This window comes from Hydractinia symbiolongicarpus, chromosome 1 (assembly GCF_029227915.1).
Source record: "Hydractinia symbiolongicarpus strain clone_291-10 chromosome 1, HSymV2.1, whole genome shotgun sequence".
In the NCBI taxonomy this organism is placed as follows: domain Eukaryota; kingdom Metazoa; phylum Cnidaria; class Hydrozoa; order Anthoathecata; family Hydractiniidae; genus Hydractinia; species Hydractinia symbiolongicarpus.
In genome coordinates, this window is record NC_079875.1 from 13599220 (window position 1) to 13611445 (window position 12226).

At 33.7% G+C, this 12226-nt stretch overlaps 1 protein-coding gene across 1 annotated transcript; it reads right to left on the reverse strand.

The window, feature by feature from the left end:
- Positions 1 to 4545: 4545 nt before the first annotated feature.
- Positions 4546 to 8622, reverse strand: LOC130630581 (steroid 17-alpha-hydroxylase/17,20 lyase-like). The gene is made up of 4 exons (XM_057444168.1): positions 7407 to 8622; positions 6659 to 6841; positions 5470 to 6125; positions 4546 to 5247 (listed from the first exon to the last, which is right to left on the reverse strand). The coding sequence occupies exons 1-4, from the start codon at positions 7744 to 7746 to the stop codon at positions 4924 to 4926; spliced, it is 1503 nt and encodes a 500-aa protein (XP_057300151.1). The 5' UTR covers positions 7747 to 8622; the 3' UTR covers positions 4546 to 4923.
- Between the last annotated feature and the right edge of the window lie 3604 nt (positions 8623 to 12226).

The window sequence follows — 12226 nt, forward strand, 5'->3', positions numbered from 1 at the left end:
TGATTCTAGTCCGTTTTATGTTTTTTAGCGTTTTCTTTTACTTAACTTTGAAAAAATTATTTTATATTTTCCTTATTTAAAATTTGATAAACCACCTGTAAATGCATTTGTAAAGTTTATTTAAGGTATTCTGTACACTCTCATACGGGGGGTTAATCATCATTCATATCACACAACATATAGAATTACAATATATAAGGATTTAAAAAGTAGTTAAAAAAACACCCCGTGAAAATCATAAACCGGAATGTTTAATATAATGAAACGCAATGCATCATGGTACTCTAAGCCATTGACACTGTGACTTGAAGTAGGTCTTGAATGTTCTCGAAGTAGTTGGAAAGGGCTTGACTTTTATGAATGACTTTCATAGGAGCCTCAATTTTTAATTTTGGGAGGACCCACGATTGAAAAGAAGAGATAACAACGAATTGAATTAAATTTTGATTCATGTAGTTGAATGAGTCGTATAATGCTGGTTTGAAAACTATAGCTTTCTAAGAATTTTAGTCAGCTTATTGCTTTAGATAATAAGATAATCATAAAAATAATTTTCTATCTAGAAAATGTATCATACATAATTAACGTTACTAAATTTTTTGTACTCCTGTAATGGCTATAACTATACAGCTACTAGTATTGTAGAGTAGGTAATATTTTTTAGATCATGATGCTAGTAAAAAAAATACACATCGCCACTCACGTCTTGATGTCCTGCTCAAAAATTTGTAAATAACAAAAGTGGCGTGTATCTAGTGGATCGCTCATATATAATCTTTCTATTTTCGTCTGGGGGAATTCATCAAGCTCTGCTAGCAGGGACGGGTGGATTTTGTCTCTATTATTGAAAATAATTTCGAGTAAGCCTCTCTCTGCGTGTCTTGTATAACAGGAAGGAACAATGGTAATCGAGCAAATACTCGATTGACTCGCCTAATTTTTTGCACTTAAAAAGGCTGTCGTTGACAAAACACTTGCAGCAAATGTTGTTATAAAATACTTTGGAGGAAGCAGAATAGGAAAGCAGAGGTATAATGTAAGCAGATCTTTCTGATTTTTAGAACAGACTTGTCACAAAAAGCAGCTTTTATTAACACCTGCATGTGATATGATAGTTGTCGCTTAACCTCTAGTTATATATACTATAGTCAGTGACAACCACAACTTAGGCATAGTCTAAGTAAGCAACAATAATCTTCAGCGACTTAACTCTTCTAATGAGGTTATCAACATGGTTGGTGCTGTCTATTTCTAATTTTTGCGTTATCTCAGAAGGTATTTATTTAGCTTGGCTTTTTAAAGGAGCGCGTGCGGTGTTTTACAGCGCCTTTATTTTTCGTCACCATTGGATTTATAAAAAAGCTAAATCTCCCGCTAGGTATTTTAAACATGACTTCGCACAGCTTAAATAGCCTACTTCTAATCAAATGGATTAAGCCGATGTATAAATTTTGACTTGTAAATGTTAGTTTTGCAAATCAAAGCACACGAAACTTTACCTGTACGAATATATAGCTATAAAAGAGATGACTCGGGGCCTGAAGAAATTCCTGGAAAACGGTGACACTAACATCAGCAAAAATTGGTACATTTTAAAAGTTTCAACCTACATTCTAAGTTCACTCCTGAACAATAATAACTAAATTTTGAACTTTGACAAGTTTAAAATGGGTGAATTTATTTATAGAAATAGCATCCGCAATTACTGAAACTATCTGTCTTGTCTTAACATAGTTTGTCAAAGATTATAACATTGCATTGTCAGAACATATTATGCTTATATGTTGGCTATAGCTATGCATGTACTTATAATTTTGATTTCGGACAATGAATTTGGTGTTAGTCTTTACCGATGCATTATTGTAGAACTGTTGGAAAAAGTTAGCTAAAATAGACGATTGTAAAGTTTTGGTTAGATGATACTGGCATTCAGGACTACTTACAATGTAGGACATTGTGCTTTGAAATTCATGGTTAAAATTTTGTTTATATTCCAGGTTTCAGCACCTCTAGAATTTCATTTGCAAAATAAACTTACGGAAAACAACATTTTCTAAAGAAAAAAAACTTAATTTGGCGAATGGTAAAAAACAAAATCAATTGAAACATCTCTTTGACTGACATTTGTTGTCATGGATTTTTAACAGTCAGAAAATTACACGAAATGATGAACATAAGGAATGGTTGGAGTTCAGCATAGGCTATTTCTTGTCTCCTTGATAAATGGAAGCTAGAATTTCAAAAAATAATTTAAAATAATCGTTTTAATTTCCCTTTAATAAGTTTCCATCTTATCGTAGTGTATCTAACACAAGCTATTTCTGGTCTCCTTGATAACTGAAAGCCAGGATTTTATAATTTCAATTGCCCTTTTTTACCGTATAGTTGTGTATCGATCATAATCAATCATAGGTGCTGGTAGCCGGAGGGAAGAGAGGAGCTAAGAACCATTACTCTTTTTTTCTATGTTGCATAACTGCTTATTGAATTTTATTTCTCCTAATTATTAGTCACCAGTTTGCAAACTTCTTAGGTTCTATATCTTTAATAGTTATACTTGTCGGCTATTTCTCGCAACTACCCTTTGATTCTTACTACCACTGCAATAACTTGCAAACATTCCTGGCTGCAACATCACACTTTTTTTCGAATTTTATTTCAAAAATGAGGACTGGTTTTGGAACACATCTAAATGTCATAAATTAAATATTTTTAATATGTCCTTTGTACAATAGATCGGTTTTGCCAACTCTCAGTTTGGCATGATCAATTACTCGAATATCTTTAGTTACAACTATCATTTTTATAGACTAATTAAATAGGTGTGAAAATAACTAAATGTAGCTACATCAAACTACAAATTGAACAGCGGTGAAAGCCATAGCCTCGTTCTGCGAGACGAAAACAGGTTAATGGTTATAAGAGACACAAGGCTGAGATTTCAACTGTTATCTTGCTGAAAAGTAAATTGATCAATTGACTAGCTGTCTAAAAAGCATTTGAGGCTATTCAATAATTACGTACGTAACGCCTGAGGGGTGGTTTGGTTATGATCATTTTTGTTACTAACTGTTAGGAAAATTTTGGCACGATGGAGGGACAGAGCTCTTTTGTTATGTAACAGAGAATTTTTATTTATGGCAGATATTTTTAGTTATTTTAGTGTCTGGTCTACATCTGGACTTACGTAAAAGTACCAAAAATGTCATCTTGTGTGCTAAATAAATAGCCCTGTTGAATCTCTTTCTCTTATTAGAGCACTAGTTAACCTGTGTGTGGTGAAAATTGGCGAGTTATGATGGTACGTAATTACTGAATGACCGCTAAAAAAGGGGAATAAATTTTAATAAAATCGAAATTCTCTGGCTGTAGTGAAAGTGGTTAAAGCCGATCTTGGTAAAATTGGCACGCTTTCAAGAAAAATTCATTAATTTTTTTTTCAATTGGATAAAGAATTGTGCTCTTTGTTTGCGTGATGATTTTATAAAAATTGAACGAATCTTTTCAGGAAGGTTTGCAGGTCGAAACTCCTATTAGTACACTGACCGTCGTTTACCTACTTTTGCACTTCGCAACATTATTTTTGTAATTAAACCCAGTCTTTTTGTTTTCACGCCCGTTAAAACAAAATTGATTTTTGTGAGCAAAGAAGTTGCTGTTATTCAGATGAAAAGAGACATAGTAAAAAGTATTTCGTCATTTTTAGAAATATGCCACCAATTGTTGACAACATATCAACAAATTAAAAAAATCATCTATTACGACATACATATTGAATTTCAGTTTGGACGTAATTCTTATATAAAAATGTCCAGGTATTATATTTGCAAATAGTGATATGCCTAAAAACTGTTATAACATGATAGACCAAACGCAAAATTCAAAGGTGGTATTTATCACATTATTTATACACTTAGTCATGCAGAGTTTTTAGCAAATAACTAATGTCAAATCAAAGACAGGAAATGAGACAAAATGAGAACCAATCTAAGGTTTTAGTTGATGAATTAATGATAAAAAAACAATTTGTCTGCCTTGTTAGCAAAAAATGTTCCTATAATGTCATGAAAAACAACAGTCACAAACACTTCAAAGGTTTAGTGCACCATCATGTACTCATGTACCACATATCTTCAAGTGAATCTGCGCTTAAAGTTTAAAATAGTCAACCACAACAAGCAAATTATTGATGATGAAAAGTTAGTAGAAAGAGCATTGTGGTGATTTACGGATTTCTTCAGTCAACAGAAAAATAATGAAATTTTGGCTGTCACAGAAATATTAAGCAACGATTGTGACGATAACGAATAATTAAATCAATTTAATGATAATGATGTTATTGCGTTAGGCCGATTGGAAGAACGTCCTACACTTTTTGCGAGCTATTTTTCGCACTTTAACTTTAACAGCGAATCAAAACGTAGAAATCTACTTGAATTACGTGAGAATTTTTAATTAGATTTACATTTCAAGATGTCTAGTAACAACGCGAATGGCTTTACTTTTGCATTGAAATTCTACTTAAAATCGAATAAAAGCATAATGTGAAATAAATAAAAATATGTATTCAGATAAGCCATTGATAAGCCACATATACATTGTTTCCTCCAGACGTAAAGTAAAAATATCTATTAATCAAGTGTTCTGAGTAGAAAAAAAATTATTATGGCGGAGGTGCAAAGTAATAACCTTTTTCCTTAGAGACATTCAGGCATATGATGACGAGGTTGTCACATGTCTCTCTTGCGTTGTTATTCATGCTGCATAAAATAAATATAAAACTTTGCTGCGACGAATATCTGCTATTTACATCTAGTGACCAGAAAATCACCAAATAAAGATACGACTGGGCGGAAAAGCTACTGTATGGAAACCGGACTTAAGACTTAATTGCTGCAGCTTCTGGTGCAAGTGCGAATATCTTCACATTCTTTTCTCTATAACAACTTTATGAGAAGCAGGTCCTAAAAATAACCCTGGAACGCCAATCATACTTGGTAGAGGATGATCTGGAGACTTTACAAATTTATATTTAGCTATCATTTGACTGATCACTAAAAAAAGCTCCATCTTTGCTAAAGATTCAGCTAAGCATATACGACGACCAGCAGAGAAAGGTAAATACGCCTTGTGATGCCCTGGTGGTAATAACTTTCCTTCCTCATCAAGAAATCGCTCAGGATGAAATTCCCATGGTTTTTCCCATTGTCTTTCATCTCTGTGTAATGCGTATCCGTTAAAAATAACCTAACCAGTAAATAAATGATGGTTATGTAAGTACAAAATAAAACCTGAACTACGCCTTTATTTGAAAGAAGGTTGTACAATAATGTTTCACTAATAAAGTACAAACGATAAATTATATATGCAGTAAGAAATGCCTTCCTTTTTTATTGTATTATTTCCATACCTTCAATCTTCTCCTATCAGATCAGGCAAAACCTAATTAAAAAAATGACAAAGTTATACCTGTGTATCCTTTGGGATAGAATATCCAGCCAACGTCGTGTCGCATGTGGTCTTATGTGGAACAAACATGGGCGCTATCGAGCTCATTCTTAACGTTTCGTGCACAAATGCATCCACATAAGGCAAGGATAACCTGTCGGACAGCACAGGTAATCTTTCCTTGCCAATGACGTTCATAATTTCTTGATAACACTTTTCTTGAGATTCTGGCGAATTGACTAAATATACTACAGACCAACGTAGAACAGTTGTTGTTGTTTCGGAGCCAGCTCCGACCATATCGTCCAACATGGCAATTAGTAATTCATCAGTTAGGTATGATTTGATAATCTGGTCCTCTTTTTCTGCTTCATTTAGTGCCGTCAATAAGGAATAAGCTAAATCACTTTTATTTTTCACTTTAGGGTCAAATGTTTCTTTATGATGCTGCAAATGTCTTTTTATAACAGGATTGCGTAAACTTAGACCATACAAGATTGTCTTTATTCTTTTATTTGGCAGGTAGCGAAGAATTGGAAACACATCAATGAAACTATCATATTCGAAACCACGCACGAACAGTGTATTAGATTTTATCAAGTTTTGAAATTCTGGATCATTTATTTCGTAGCGGTGACCAAAGATCATTGCACATACGACGTTCATCACGGCTAAACCTGAAAATGAAATCATATAAAGGTAAGTTCACACTGAAAGCATAGTTCTCTGTGGCACGAAACATCGCCGCAACCCCTTTGCATTTTTTGTTCACATTGAATTTAAAATTATTTGATCAGAATTGGTGATCTTCGGAAAACAATGAAAAATTCTTATTTAAGCATGTGGCAACGCAAAACGCTGCACAAAGGTTGGATTCGATCCAGCGTCATGCAGCAAACCGAAAGTGAGTATACGTCATTTTGCGGCTGCCATGTGTAATCAATACCTACGTTGAACTTACTTTTTGGTGTTAATTTAGCTTAACTGCTTTTTTTTTCTTCAAAGCTTTTGGTGGCAATGTTTATGAGGTACCAATAGTGTATCATGGTTTAAAAAGCGTATTTTTTTGTACAAAGGTTTTTAATAAGATCGAACTGGTGGAAATTTTGCCAACTTACCGGAATTGTCGGAATTAAATCCCTTTTCCCACATACTACTGTATGTGGGAAAAGGGATTTAAGTTCTATATAAATGGGAAATATTACTTTACCTAGCTCATGATGTAAATCAACAGGGACACCAAGTTGCTCATCAAATCTTTTGTGAAGTTCTCTACTCTCTCTTGTTACCAATTCTTCAATTGTTTTTATTCCACTACCATACATTTTCATAGATTGGTGGCCCATTTTACGAAAGAATTGCCAACGACGACTGTAATCCGCAAACGCTATACCTGTATGAAGATTAATATAATATGTTTAAAATTATTTCCCCCGGATGACCTCTTCAATTTCTATTGGTACTGCTATTAACAGGGACCTCTTCAGTTCCTATTGGTACTGCTATTAACAAGAGTCCTTCGAAGGGGGTCCTAGTGCATTTAAAGCTCCCATTTGATCTACGAAAGTAGTGCAAACACAACAACCACTCAACTAGACAACCGCTCAACTAGACAACCGCCTAAGATATCAATCCTATTTTCATGGTGAGCGCTAAGCAGAAAGGATAGATTCACACTTTAATAGTCTCTGGCATGACTTGACCGGGGTTTAAACCCAAGACCTCCCGCACTGGAAGCGAACGCTTTACCACAAGGCTAAAAGTAAGTAAAAACTTAATATTTATTTAAGTTTTGATAGAATAATTAATATTTAAGTTTTGATAAAACTATAAATTATTGCTGAAGCAATTACTGAGCCTTCAATATTTCATAACCAGTATTATTAAAATCGAGTAATAAATTTCCCCTGTTTTTTTCCTTCCCGTTCGCGATTATATGAAGTTTCAAATATACTGACCTTTTCCTCCTGTATTGGTCAAATTCAAAGTATACGTCGGTTTTCGACCAGCAAAGTCAACGCTTTTTGTAACTAACCCTTCCAACACTTCCTTTGTTCCACTTACAACGATCGAAACTTCAGAGCCAATCAAGATCCTCATAACATCACCATGTTTTTTTGAAAGTATGCGCAAATGCTCGTGCGCCATGATACCTAACTGATGCAAATTTCCAATAATTGGAAGAGGAAATGGTCCAGGTGGCATGCCAATTAAGCTACGATACACATGGAGGACGTATGTTTTTAGAACGATATACACAGCTCCAAATGCAACAAGTAAGATCACTTCGTACAGCATCTTGATAAGAGATGAAAGCTAAAACACAGCAAAACAGGGTCTATAATTTAAGTTGTAAACTGTAGCTACTTATAAAAACTACAATAACACATATTTTCTTTTTTCATTTGCTTTCTTGTTATACTGAAATGACTAGTCATTAATTATTTAAGTCTTTCACAACCTAAGCACGTTATTTGAAATGTTTAATCCAGATTCTCACCTACCAGATTTGTCTTAAATCCAAATTCCGTCCAACACCTTTTTTCTTTCAGCCTAAGATTTGTATACAATCAGTAAGTTCTTCATCTAATAGAAGACATTCTCTCATCACTTGATCAATTCAAACAAATGTTAAAACATAGACAATGATCATAATTATTTTCAATATTTGAGATAGATGCACTCCTTATCTTTGTTCCTTACCTTTCATAAAATGGTTTAGTGACTTAGTACTACAACTGTTAACTAACGAACTAGTGTCTTCTTCTTGCTTCGTGATAACCACTCTAGCTAACCCTTTTGGGTATACGCAATCAATAATTAGGAAATTCTAGGTAATACGACATTAGCTATAGATCTGTATTTTGTGTTTACTGCAAAAGTACTCCTAAACACCGAAGAAAAAATATTACGAAAAAATAGTGTTTGAATATTTTTAGACTTATAATCAATAGAAATATATATTCTATTGGAAATTATGCATATTCTCGGGATATTCTGTGTAAGGGTTAAGGCTAAAATACACGGTAAGTTTAAACGGACCGTTTAGTTGTAAGAAAAAAACTTATAAGTTTCGTTGCAGGTAATATACCTGTCTACACGTTAAGATAAGTTGTATAAGTTTTTTAAAAAAACTCTCTTTTTACAATGAATACCAAAGGAAAACACGTAAATATTCCGTGGCGGGTATTGTTTAGCAGCAGCAGGGTAAATGTTTGAAGAAAAAAACCGGTTATGATTAGAAATTGAAAAATAAGGTCAAATCTTTAGTTTAAACAATAGCTCATTAATCATTCTGTTAATTTCAATCGAAAAAAACTTAGCAAAAGTTGAACATGTCCAACTTTTAAAAAAACTTATAAAACCGAAAAAAGTTGTACATCTTTGCTGTTTACACGGTAAGTTTTTTTATCTTACATTTAAACGGTCCGTTTAAACTTACTTACGTGTATTTTAGCCTTTAGGGTTAGAGTCATTGTTATTACACAAAATTCCTAAATTTATCACATTGCCTGAACATATAAACATAGTCTAATCAAAAATTAGTTTTAAATAAATATTTTGTCACAATATAGCAACTCTTAGAAAAACAAAGCAAGCAAAACAAACAAACAAGGTCTACATTTATTTTTCTAAAACCACAGTTACAATTTCTTGCCAGTACTGCTGCTCTCGCAGAAACAAGTTAAACCGCTGAGATATTACATGGAGAAAAATAGTTAAATAACATTCTGTATATCTCGCTTTTTAATATTTTTCCTGCATTATTTAAATACAACTGATAAATCCCTTGCACAACAGCTGTAAATTTTACCGACAAAAAAGAGCCCCGTCATAAATAAAAGATGGTTTCCTTCAAGATATTGACACGTTCCACGCAACATTAAAAATCTTAATTGGCCTATACTTTTAGAAGGATATCGAAAGAAATTAATAAATTTCTATAAGCTTAGGCCTGTAGGAAAAGCTTGGATGGCGAAAAGAATTTTGTTAACGAACTAGAAAATAATTAGAAAGGAGAAAACTTGAGTTTGAAAAAGTCAAAATCAGTTCATTTTTTTGTTTTTCTAAGTACATAGGCCATACGATCAACTAAAAAAGTTTTTTTCAGTTGTTCGAAGTTTAATGATGTACTTAGAAGGTTAACTGATAAATATTTTAACGTTTTCAAACGCGTTTCTATTTTTTACAAACAAAACATAAAAGATGCAACATTTGCATGGATAGCTACAGCATGATAAATTGGTATTTAAATTGTCTGTAAATTTTATTTCTCTAAACAACCTTGTTAGTCACTTTTAGACCACTTTGGCCGTTGTTTAAAATTCCTGTATCTAAACTTGTACAACGCCTCTATAAACGCCTAGTGAAGGGTAAAGGTAAGAGCTAACCACACCAAGGTAACTTTGTTTGAAAATAGATCTAAGATGGAATGCCACACATGCCCCTAAAAAAGACGGTTTAATTATGCAGACACTTGGACTTTCTTGCTCCAGCGAATGTAATTTTCACATAGGTCAGTCACCGCACTTCAAAAGAAGAAGCTTGTAACAAAATTTCATTAGTTATAATATCTCTATGGTTCTTATGTGGAACAGTTAGTAGCAATAGTTGTGCCGTGTACTTCTGTAGAGAGTATTGGGTAGTTTATTTCCAGGGAACTGACTCAGCGTACTCGCGTGGCCTTAGCAAATAAACTAGCTTTCCAGTAGTTTTCAAATTTCACACCACCACTTGATGGAATACAATGCATAAAGGAACTGCTACTAAACTAGAAATTAAAAAAAAAGTTGCGATGCATTCCCCAGGTTGCAAGCAAACTATACTACCCAATACTTTGTCCCTAGCGCTTCTTGTTTCTTTGGCGCTAACATCTTCCGAAATGTATTAAGATTGAATATCATAGCGTAGAAGAACCCTGGGGACGAGGTAGGAAAATGAACGCGAACAATTTGTTGCGCGAAAACAGTTTTGTTTTTTTTGCGAATAGACTGCGCGAGTATTTGATTAATTTTTACACAAATAATTTAAAAAATAATGAACTTTTCTATGTGGGTTGTTCCCAAACACACGTGAGAGGTGGACAAGAAACTGTGATGTAATCTTTATTGGTCTATTATTCCTGAGAATATTCTAAAATAAGAGGGTGTCAATAAGCCGCAAACGCCCACAGATATAAGGGCGAGTTCCGGCACCTTTTCAAATTAAATTGGCGATTGCCTTCCAAAACCCCCCGTACTTCCCAAACTTGCCTGGAGCATTCCCAAAATTCAACTCCTTGCAACATACCTTGCGGACGATAGTTAGAAAAAAGAGGCTTTAAGAGAAAGGACTTAATAAAGTTTATATATTTTGTTTTAAGTAAATTTTATCAAAAACGATCAAAAAACAGCTCTTTTAAGAACTTTGCTACCACATAGTAAGTTAATTTTATGGTCTATGCTGGTTTTTAAGGGCGAATACTTGAATTTTTTCAAAACGCCAAACTTGACCAAAAACGCCCGCACTTTTTACGCCGTATGCAGCTTATCAGCATCCTTGTTCTAGAATTACAAGCAATTTCGAAAATGCCTACGCCTTTTAGAGGACGTGTGCGGCTTGGGCATCCTTGGAGTTCTGTTTAAATGACAGTTTTAATGTCGTTTTAAAGCTTGTTCTCAGGGTGGGTGTACGGACAACTAATTCCTATTGATAATTACATTGCTGTTGGTATGATAGCAAAAGTGGTTATTTTTTTGATTACTGTAACAGGTTACTTATATAATAAATAAAAAGCTGTGATGAAAAACGGTTGGTCGGCCCACTCTAACACCCAGACCTATTTGTTTTGTCAGGTTTTTCTATATCTGGCTATCAGTCAGGTAGTAATACAACTTCTCCATATGTATTCTACAAATTAATTTCAATTCTCTTACACAAAACAGAGCTCTAGCTAGCTACCTTTTGTGTGATTAAGCCTTACCTTGTTTGGATAAAACCAATTAAAATTGATAATATTGTATTGTTACATCTTCTTAGAAACAATAAAACAAAACACAGCTCGGCGCGTTATAATTGTACAAATTACTTCAATTTTTCTTTAGGAAAGGGTAGCTTACATAGGAGCTTTCCAATCCAACTCAAATCTCCAGAAAAGCACAGCAGCAAAAAAGCTTAAAATACACAAGTAAAGTCGATTAGAAACAGGACTAGCAATAATTTTTTTCAGAAGAAGAAAACCGTTTTAATACTATTATGTTTCATTAAAATACAACTATAATAGTATTCGAACCAAAATTGCAAAATAATTAATTAATTATTTATACAATAATTAGCTATAATACAAAGAAATAAGACATATTTTAGGTCTGTAAAATATGCGTGTCTAAAATGCCGACTACCGTTTCTTGTTCACAGCATATTTCTCTCCGTGTGTTCAAGTTTAACGGACATATAATCTAGGGCAAAAGACGGTGGGTCAAAATCCGGAGGTGGGTGGGGGGTACGAGCCGTACTTATTGCATTTTTTAATGGACTTATACTTTAACCCCTCGGTCCAAACTTATTTGTTTATTAGAAAAAAATACCCTAGCTTTGTGTGCAAAAATATCAGTCCTATTTCTTTACGCTGATTTTATATAATTTTTTTCAATCGAAATTTTGAGAATCTCAATAATTCTCTTGGTATACCTCACGTGTAGCAAACGTGCTGCACAATTTCGCTTCGCTCGCGAAGGTCAATTGCTTTGCAATAACCAACATGTTTGTTAAAAAAAATACGCATAACTGCGTTATATCA

Bases quoted from the DNA above. Each gene is read 5' to 3' on its own strand.
- LOC130630581 (XM_057444168.1), bottom strand. From the start codon at position 7,746: ATGCTGTACGAAGTGATCTTACTTGTTGCATTTGGAGCTGTGTATATC. The intron at 6,842-7,406 runs GTCAGTATATTT...ATCTTCATACAG, and splicing joins GACCAATACAGGAGGAAAAG to GTATAGCGTTTGCGGATTAC. The intron at 5,248-5,469 runs GTATAACTTTGT...TTTACTGGTTAG, and splicing joins CTATCCCAAAGGATACACAG to GTTATTTTTAACGGATACGC.